This window comes from Pteropus alecto, unplaced genomic scaffold (genome assembly GCF_000325575.1).
Source record: "Pteropus alecto unplaced genomic scaffold, ASM32557v1 scaffold160, whole genome shotgun sequence".
NCBI lineage: Eukaryota > Metazoa > Chordata > Mammalia > Chiroptera > Pteropodidae > Pteropus > Pteropus alecto.
The window spans coordinates 1762006-1771996 of NW_006429864.1; the positions used below are offsets into that span (position 1 = coordinate 1762006).

The window sequence follows — 9991 nt, forward strand, 5'->3', positions numbered from 1 at the left end:
AGCCCCCACCACCTCCGCCGCCCGCATCCCAGCAGCAGCCGCCCCCACCGCCCCCGCAGGTGCCTGTTGGCCTCCCCTCAGGTGGCCCCCTGATGCCAAGCAACAGCCTGACGCGGGGGCCCCAGCTGCCCCCACTCTCGGTCACGGTACCATCCTCTCTCCCCCAGTCCCCCCCAGACAACCCAGGCCAGCCGCCGATGGGAATCGACATCACCTCGGTAAGCCCAGGATGGGGTATGCGGGGCCTGACCGGAAGGTCATGCATGAGGAGCCCGGGGCTGTGGGAGGCCACATTGGATGCCCAGGGCCCAAGGACAGTTGGGTGCCCAGCTACATCTGCACCTGTCTCAGGCTCTACTTGGAGGCCAACTTGCCAGGGTTTGGGGCTAAAGCAGACACTGCTGGGAGCTGGGTGTCCAGAGAAGTTTCTGCCTGGAATCTTCAAGCCGAGATTTCACCTCATGTATGCATGGGGAAACTGAGGCACAAGTGAAGTTCAGTGCCCCAAATTTCACCCAAGATGGTCCACCCATGTCTGGCTGCCCAGCCCTCCCCCGTGGCCCTTCATGCCTCCCTTCTGCCCTTTCCATCTAAAAACAGGCTTCCCTGGAGGCAGTGAGAGTACAGCTCTCAGAGCCTGGAGGATGGGCTTCTGGGAGCCAGAGGGATGGAGGTGAACTTGGAGGGGAGGAAGAGATGCAGCACAGTGTCTGGGCCAGGGGCTATAGCTCAGACTCTGGGGCCCAGGGGGACTGCAGCTCAGATCATAGGACGCCCTTTTCTAGGGTGGGAGACTGTGGCTCAGATCATAGGACCCCCTGTCTAAGCCAGGAGCTGCAGCTTAGATTATAGGATGGAATCCCCTGCCTGGGCCAAGGGCTGCAACTCAGATTATGAGATCCCCTGCATAGGTCCAGGGAGCCGTATAGTTCAGACCATGGGTTCTCCCCCCGTTCTGGGCTGGGCTCAGGGTAATGGGTGCTAGGTTCTTACCTCTGCAATCCCAAAGCTTCCTGATTGTTCAGACATTGACCCTGGTGAACCTGGTAGGAAAGAAGCAGTTATAGCTACCTTTGGCTACATCCAGAGGAACGGAGACCCACGTTTGAGACATAGCAAGCTTTCTCCACTTGGCCCTCATTTGCCATCCGCAGGATAAATGCCATCAGAACATCACGTGCTCTGCAAAGAACAGGCCCCCCTGAGCTGGTAGTATGGTCAGTGACCTAATAGTAGAGACACATGTTTCTTAGCTTCTCCAATCCCTCAGAGGGCAGACCCAGCCCCCTGCACACACCTACACACACACAGAGAGGAAAGCACCCAAGCATTTCCTTTGGCAGAAATGTAGCAGGTGTGGGTATGGCTCTGACACCAGGACTGGCCTGGACACCCAGTTCCCTGATGTCCTCCTACAGTGGGGCTTGGCTGTGGAGCCAGGCAGACGTTCAGGGCATGAGTGTATGGGCCAGACGCACAGACAGTTCCTCCCCAGACTCCCAGGTCAGAGCATGTATCACTCAGCACCCCACCCCCCCAGGGACTGCTGGCTCTCTTCAGGGCACAGGCAGCCTCTTCCAGAGTTTCTGCAGACTTACGCAAAAAGAAGGTCCCTCTAGACCAAATGACCATGCTGGTACCACCCATACCCTGCTAATTGAGCCCCCATGCCTTACCCAACCTCAACCCCTAAACCTCTGAAAACACCACTGAGGAAATGGGGGAGACCAAGCACTTTGGAGCCCTGGGCTGGCTGTCCAGGCCTCCATGAACAATAGGCTTAGAGAGGTCGGGCAGCTTGTCTGGAGGCACGCAGCAGGTCCTGGCCGGCCTGGGACCAAATCAAGGTCTAAATACAGGTCTTGGCCCAGCCTATCGTAACCCCAAGAGGCCCAGCAAGAAGCCAGGGTTCTCTGCCTTTCAGCAAGGAGGTGGCTGCTCCTCTGAGGTCTCTGGATAGCATGACCCCAACAAGCTTGTTCCAAGCAATGCCACTGATAGTGACTGGTGCTGGAAACGCTGCAGTGTGCCCCAGATGGCTTTCGTTGTCAATGCCACCACCTTGAGGCAGGTGGGATGTGCCAGGGCACAGACTTGGAGTTCAGAGAGTTGGGGACCCACCTAGAGTCAGGAGCAAAAGGTAGCACCTGCCTGCCCAGCCCTAGGCCGTCCCTGCTTGTGTGTGTGGGGTGTGTGTGTGTGTGTGCGCGTGCATGGCTGTGTGCACATGTATGTAGTGTGGGTGCTGTGAAGCCTACCAAGTCAAGGCAGACTCCTCCCTCATTTTCCCATAGTCCTGTAGGGCAACTCTGTGACACTGGGTTTCAGGCTCTTCGACCGCAGCCCCCACACCTGGGAGCTGGGTTTTGAGGCAGGTCCCTACAAGGGCCCAGGCTCTGGCAGGGCTCAGGGGCCCCCACCTCCTGCAGGCGCCCCAGGTCTTCTGTTCACCAAGGAATTGGGGTCTGTTGGGGAGGGGGCTCAGCAGGGAGCCAGGCTGGGGCCTCCGAGTCCTGACCTGTCTGTCGTCGCAGGCCCCGGCTCTGCAGCAGTACCGCACTAGTGCTGGCTCCCCGGCGAACCAGTCTCCCACCTCACCCGTCTCCAATCAAGGCTTCTCCCCTGGGAGCTCCCCACAAGTAAGGGACGCCGCCACCCCATGCTCCAGCCTTGCTTTGCACCCCTGTGCCCCTGCCCACCTGCCCACCATCTGTACCTCATGCCTCAGTTCATCCCATCTTGTCTACTCTACAGGGTGGGGAGGAGAAGGCACTACCCCTTGTCCCTGCTGCGCCTTTGTGGTCTGCACAAGGCCCCAGCTGAGGGTGGTGGACTCCTCACTTGTGTTGTTGATCTCTGTGTTGGCCACACCCCAGCTCTTTGTCCAGTGGCTGGGGACACTCCGCATGCAGCTCAGACATGCATCCAGCAGCCTCTGCACATGTCTCTACCTGCATCCGCCCTGAGGCTTGGCACCTGGGGCTTTTAGAAGTGGCAGGTGCTCCCCTTGCTTTGGTGGGGGTCTGATTCCTCAGCCCCTTTTCCTCCACCCCATAGGAAGGCGCATCCCCCAGGAAGCTTCCCTGAGCAGCGCTACAGCCTTTGGGGTCCTTGTTTCCCTCCCACAGATGAGATGGAGGCTGACCCCAGGCAGAAGGCTGGGTTTGACCACGGGTTTTCCCCTGACATCCAGCACAACTGGGCCTCGATATCTTAATACACATGTACACACCCCATTCAGGTTCCTCAGAGTTCCTCTCAGCATGGCTTGGCCATGGCCACGTTTCATCCAGATGATTTCATCAGAGGAGAAGGAGTACCCACAAAGTTGACATCCAGGCCCAAAACATCTCAGTCCAACAGCAGAGCCTCCCCAAGGCCCCCATCCCTCCATCTCCAAAATGTCACCAAGCTAAGAAATCCCTAGGAGCCCCTGCAGTGCCTTGGGCCCTGAGGCCTCATTCTCGGCCAAGTGGAAGTAGGATTCTCCTTTGCATAGATCAGGGAGCAGAGCCACCCCTCTAGGTAGGACCTGGCAGGAATGACATCAGGCTCCCTTGTCTCATGGGATGTACCCCACTGTCCCCATCTCCAGCTTTTAGATGTTCACCCTGAGCTCAGCCCTGTGTTAGGACAGTGGGTGTCTGCTCAGGGAGGACCTGAAACTCTGTCTACTTCAGGAGGGGCTCTCCCAGGGTGCTTCCTCCACCACCCACAGCTGCCGGGAGTTTTGCTGAGACCATCAGGGTATGGCCTCCTGCTCCATAGGCAGGTGGGGAGAGTGGCAGTAAGCTCAGTACAGGCTGGGGGTTAGCCTGGTGTCTGCATGCTCTCAGCCCATCCATGCCTGCTCTGAGCTCTCCTGGCTCCCTGGAAGTGTCTGATTTTGTCATGTGGTGCCGTGGGATGCAGGGGACTGGAGAAGCTGGTCCAGGCAGGGGAAGCTGTAGAAGGAGCCCAGATGGGCAGCCCTGCTTGGGGCTGGTGACTTGAGTAACATTTCTCTAATTCAAGGCAGGACAGGAGTTTTACGGTCGAGCAGATTTCTCTCAGAAGAGATTTGTCTGAACCAAATTGTTCAGGTAAAATAGAGAGAAATAAGGGAGCCGGGAAGAGAGCATGTTCCTGTCTCATCAAGCCCATGTCTGTGTGTCAGTCCATGTGTCCATTGTGTGCTGGTGAGGGATGCAAGCTGCTCACTCAGGTGTGAGGACGGGGCCATCAGGCTGTCTGACCCTAACCAGACGCACCATCTTAGAGAGGCAAGAGGCTTGTTCAGAGGCAAATGGTGCTGGATAGAGGGCAGACCTGACTTCCCACTACAGGTTGGGTCCTTTAGGATGCACCCATCAGCCCCATGGGCCCGGGCCTCCCCATGCCCACAGGCCAAGCCAGTATCTCCCCTAGACACGTGGGGCAGCAGGGACCCCACCTGACCTCTAGCAGATGTCCTGGGCCTTAGGCTACTAGAATTCTGTCCCATGCGCTGCCTCCCCTTTCCATTCTGGGCAGACCTTTCTGGCAAACCTTCATGGCATCCTCACAAGAGAAACCATGGCCTGGGGTTTCCTGTGCATGTCAGGACTCTGGGACCAAGGCCACAGGCACAGAAACAGGTGCCCCAGAACAAACTTGCTTCGTCCTTCATGGTCAGACCCAGCCAAAATTTTCAGCCTCCTTTTCCAAACCTGAAGCTGGTGATTTCTAACTCTTCTCTGGTGTTTGAATAGAACATTTGTACCCAGGAGCCTCCCTGCCCGCTGGAGTAGCCATGTGTCCCTTTCTGTTCTCAGGCCACTGACCACCCAGAGCATTCAGTGGTTTTATGGCCAACCCCTGCTTGGGATGGAGGCCTGAGACTCAAGCTTTGGCTGTTATCAGAGTATATGGGGACCTTTCTAGGACAGGGAACTCAGAGGGAGGGGTCCAGGGCCTTTGGTCTGTGTAGACATTTGAGAGGATGCATGCAAGGCACACATATCACTTGCCACACCTGAGAATGGCTATGGTGCAGCATCTTCCATGAGCCACCTTGTCCTGCAGAGGAAACAAACTCGGGGTCTGAGGTAGGGATATATCTCCCCAGGCCTGGTGCCTCAGGTACCAGCCTGGCCACACACTGGCCATCCCTCTCTTCCATGCCCTACCAAGCTTCATCCCACCATCCCTGTCAGCAACTCAGGAATGGGCAGGGTTCCTCTTTCTGGCATCTCCACCACCTCTGAGGTTCTGGCCCCCTGCTCCTCTCCCAGGGGCAGCCCCCACCCCTCTGACCTGGCCTGCCCTGAACAAGCAGGAGTGGGGCCGAATGCCTACACATGGGTCCTGGGGTATTAAGCGCAGGCAGCCAGGGGCCAACAGATGGGCAGGAGGCTTTCTATGTGCCTTTCCTGTGTTTGTTCTGTGCCTGTCCTATCCACATGTGTGTGGCCTAGTGTCCTGTCTCTAGTCTCCCCAGGGGCCTGACAGGTCAGAAAGTGCTTGTCCTATCCTAAACATTCAGGGCACCACCCTCCTTAGCCTCAGTCACGTGCTTTCCTCTGGGGCCTATCAGATTGGGTTCCTGATCCCCATTTCCCCCTTCCCTCATCTTCTAGTAGAAAGGAGGTTTCCCATACCTGGGCTCAAGGAGAGGCAATGGGAGAAGTTGGGGTGCAGAGGTCCCCCAGGAACAGGTGGTAGAAGCAGTCATCCTGAGATTAGGGGGACACCAGCTTGAGTAGACCCTCCTGGGAGCCCTGAGATAGCTGTTGTCGGCCTACATTGTCCTGAGCATCCTCTAGTAGGTCACAGGGCCCTCCCTGTGGCCTTAACTGGCCTGTGAGAACCCCCTCAACAGTTGCCCCTGCCCCCACCTAGTCTCAGGGACCATGATGACAGCAGCCCTCTCTTCTATCTGCAGCATTCTTCCACCCTGGGCAGCGTGTTTGGGGACTCGTACTATGAGCAGCAGATGGCGGCCAGGCAGGCCAATGCTCTGTCCCACCAGGTGAGCGGGCGCCCGGGCCACAGTGCCCCCAGCAGACGCTCGCCCGGACTCCGCCCTCCCTTGGGCATGAGCTTTGCTCCTGGCCTCCCTTGTCTCCAGGGAGTAGAGTGTGTGGCTGCCTTTGCCTCTGCTGGTGTCTGTGCCCGGTGGCGCAGTGAACACCAGCAAGGATGGACATTGGCTGTCACAGTGGCACTCAGTGCGGGCCATGCATGTGGGTTTGCAGGAGGTCATGCTGGCTCTATGTGGAGGTTGGGTCAGGCGTGCGGGCACAGGAGGGGTTGGCTGCTACTTGGAGCTGGTTTCTCACCCATCCATCCATTTATCCATTCATCCCGCAAGCCCTGTGGGGGTGTGTGCAGGCAGGCCTGGGTGGGTTTGGAGAGGGTGATACCCCAGAGCAGAGTGGCTCATGCAGGCAGCCCTGGGTGAACCAGAGCACGGCACTGGGCATCCTGCAGAGGAGGTAGTCTTGGCAGCCGCAGGAAGTCCAGCCCACAGTAGCCAGGACTAGCAACCAGCCTCATGCCCTGTGTCTCCTCCCAGCTGGAGCAGTTCAACATGATGGAGACGGCCATCAGCTCTAGCAGTCTGTACAGCCCAGGCTCTACACTCAACTACTCGCAGGCAGCCATGATGGGCCTGATGGGCAGCCATGGGAGTCTGCCTGATACACAGCAGCTGGGCTATCCCAGCCACAGCAGTATCCCCAACATCATCCTCACAGGTGAGGCTCTGGGCAGGGATTTTAGTCCTGGTGTCGCCTCGGGGCCTTGCAGCTGAATAGGCTGCAGCCCCAGGGGAGAGGGAAGCCCCCCTATCTTGTAGGGTGAGTTGTGACATGACTGTGGGGTCCCTGCCCTTGGTGTGGACCCAAGGAAGCCAGTCCCTTCCCCACCCTACAGCCAACCTTGACTAACTGCTGGGCTGTGGACAAGCCAAGGAGGCACACATCTGGATCCTAGACCAGGCATCCAGCATCCTGTGCTCAGAGTGAGAGCTAGACATTACTAGGCACTCACCAAATCCCAAAGCTCCTTAACCCTATTAGCTAAGTGTGCAGGGACACTGGTGACCAGGGCAAGGGGTGAGCCCTGACTGGTGGAGTATGTCCTATGCAGCCACCAGACATGTAACAGCTTTCACATGCTGCAGTAAGTGTCCCCAGGTGTCCTGAGATGTGCATGGCACATGTGAGGAAGTCGCACTCCATCTAGCACAGAACCCACACCTCTGATGCCCTCCCCACCCCCAGCTTCCCCTTGAAGGATCTGGGTTTTATTGAAGAAGGAAGCAGTTTTCTTGTAAGCTGGGTCTGTCATGGGATTGAGGGGGATGCCCCAGGCTAGTCCCCATTGATATCTATAGGCTGGAGAGGTCAATGCCCAGATCCCTCCAAGGCCTGGACCCCAAGTACTGACTCAGTGCTTCCTCCCCACCCTGAGGGTGCCTCAAATGCCTGAGGACCAGGCCCTTGCGATAGCCCCAAGGGCCCAGAAAGACCAGGACTTTCCTAATGGTTCCCAGATGGGGAAACTGAGGCCCATGGACTCCCCGCAATTAGAAGAAGGAGCCCAGGTTTGAACCTGGGTCTCTAGGGGTGCCAAGACTTCCTCCAACCCACAGGAAGAGCCCCCAGTACACACAACCCGGCCTGCTTCTCAGACTCCTACACAAGTTCCAGTTGGTTGAGTGGACGAGACCCCTGTGAGTCTGGGGCTGGACCTTTCTTTAGGTGGGGCCATCCCGTACACTATGGGGTGTTGAGCAGTATCCCTGGTCTCTACCCATGATGTCAGTAGCACACCCTTCCCCAGTTGTGACAACTGAAAATGTCCCAGATATCACCAGTGTGTGCTGGAGGGTGGACCCTCAGTAACCACCCCTGGGGTGACCCAAGCCCTCTTCTCTGAGCATGGGGTTGGGGAGCCAGGGCTGAGCTGAGATTTGTGCCCCTCTCCTCCCACCCACCAGTGACTGGAGAGTCCCCTCCCAGCCTCTCTAAAGAACTGACCAGCACACTGGCTGGGGTTGGCGATGTCAGCTTCGACTCTGACAGTCAGTTCCCCCTGGATGAACTCAAGATTGATCCCCTTACCCTGGACGGACTGCACATGCTCAACGACCCTGACATGGTCCTGGCTGACCCAGCCACCGAGGACACCTTCCGGATGGACCGTCTGTGAGCGCACGTTCAGCACTCCACCGCCCAGCCCCGGCTCTGTCACCCCGCCGGTCAGTGGTCCCGACGGTGTCTCCCTGAGCCCAGGGACTGCACACTCCATCCCTGCAAACGGCTGAGCTTGTGATTCTGAGCTTGCAATGCCGCCAAGCGCCCCAAACTGTCCCCCAGCTGTTCACCTCCTTTGGGAGGCCGAGTGTTGCCCCCTTGGACCCTCCCTGTGCACACGCTCTCTCACCCCATACTCTGGGCCATGAGCTGTCAGTTCTTTTAAGATGCAGAAAGCGTGTTGGGCAGGGCCGCCAGCCTGGGGGCACTGGGGTCCATGATGCGGTGGGCGGACGTGCATTTTCGACTGTTGTCCAGCTCTCACTGCCTTCCTTCATCCCCAGTCCCCCACCTACCCACCAGCTCCAGCTTATGGTTAGGTAGAAAGCCAGCCCCACCACCAGAGGGAGAGGGCGCCAGAGAGAGGGGCAGACCCAGCTCGAAATAAACACTATTTTGACTGCTGTCTTTTATATTTCTGAGTGCACAGAAAGCTAGAGCCCTTCCTGTAGGGGTGGTGCAAAGATGTAAACAGAGCAGCTAGATCTTCCTGAGCCCCCTCCCACCTTGCCCACCCCCAGCCAGGACAACAGGGCCTGCTAGGGGACACATGTAGAGGCAGGGATCATTTCTGGGGGTTTTAGAACTTGTTTTCATCTTTCCTTCTCTGTATTGTGGTCACCGTTACTGTTCTTTACAGATGGGTGGGGAGGGGGTAGCCAGGGCATTTTTATTGTGTTTTCGTTTGTTTCTTTTGGTTTGTATTTACATTTTGACTGTAGACGAGTAGCTGACTCCTTCAAGCCAACATTTGCCTGAGAGCATGTTTTTATTCCAGAAATCCTACATTATACATTTTTTAAGGCTAATTGCAAGCAGTCCAGTCTCTGAGCTGTGTCTCTGGCCTCTTAAATCCCAAGTTATCTTAAAACAGAAGGGTCAAGTGGCTGCCTGACCCAGTGAGGGCTAGTTGTGCCAGGCGGAGACTCTGGCAGGAGGTTGGTGGCTGGAAGTGCCTTCGCTCTGGCCATGTAATAAACTCCTGGGAAGGAGCCATTGCTTTTATTAAGGGCCTCCCGAAGATGCCCACTAGTCCTCAGGGAGGGTGCATCCCACACCCTGAGGCTGGCAGCAGCTGTGGCCCCTCTGCTCTGAGATGTCCCAGAGACAAGGCTGTCTTTCACATCCACCCCAAGAACCAGCCAGCACCCTTCCAGCCACCTGTTTTGTAACTCTTCCTGGCAGGGCTGGGTTTGGAGGCAAAGAGCAGCATGCTTTTAGTGGCGGGTTTCCAGGTGCTTCTCGAAGTGCCTCGAGAGGCTGAGGTGACTGTCCTTCTATCTTCCAGGCCCTTCCGGGGCGGCGGGCTGGTTTTATTTTCGGTTGGCTGCTTTAGTAGGGACCTCCATTTCAGTCCCTCCCAAGTTACATCTCCACTTCCTCCTCTACTTGCCTTCGGGCTGACACTTCACACTTCTGCCTGGTGCATTTCTTTGTGGTGTCGTGGCCACCCCTCTGCCTGGGCCTTGGGAGCCCTCACCTCTATGGGAGCCAGATTTGATCCTAGCAACCGTCCCTCCCTCTTGCTTCCCAGCGGGGCTGTTAGCACATGTCCATTGGCTCAGCAGCCACAAAGGTGAGGAGCCCCTCTTCCTCGGTCACTTGTCCCCACCACCATTGTCTGGGCTGGGGGAATACAGTATTAGTCCGTCCAGCTTCAGGGCCTGTCCTGTCACCATGGTGGAGGCTAGGGGCAGAGATGGGGACTTTTT

The 9991-nt window shown here is 57.2% G+C and overlaps 1 protein-coding gene across 1 annotated transcript in view; it reads left to right on the top strand.

Annotated features, from left to right (window-relative positions):
- CRTC1 (CREB regulated transcription coactivator 1) overlaps nucleotides 1-8684 on the top strand; it is a 54609-nt gene extending 45925 nt beyond the window's left edge. Inside the window, exons 13-17 of the mRNA XM_025044039.1 lie at nucleotides 1-218; nucleotides 2535-2639; nucleotides 5903-5989; nucleotides 6536-6716; nucleotides 7964-8684. Of these exons, the coding sequence (XP_024899807.1) occupies nucleotides 1-218; nucleotides 2535-2639; nucleotides 5903-5989; nucleotides 6536-6716; nucleotides 7964-8175 (803 nt within the window). The 3' untranslated portion in view covers nucleotides 8176-8684. The remainder of the gene's footprint in view (nucleotides 219-2534; nucleotides 2640-5902; nucleotides 5990-6535; nucleotides 6717-7963) is intronic.
- The last annotated feature ends 1307 nt before the right edge of the window (nucleotides 8685-9991 follow it).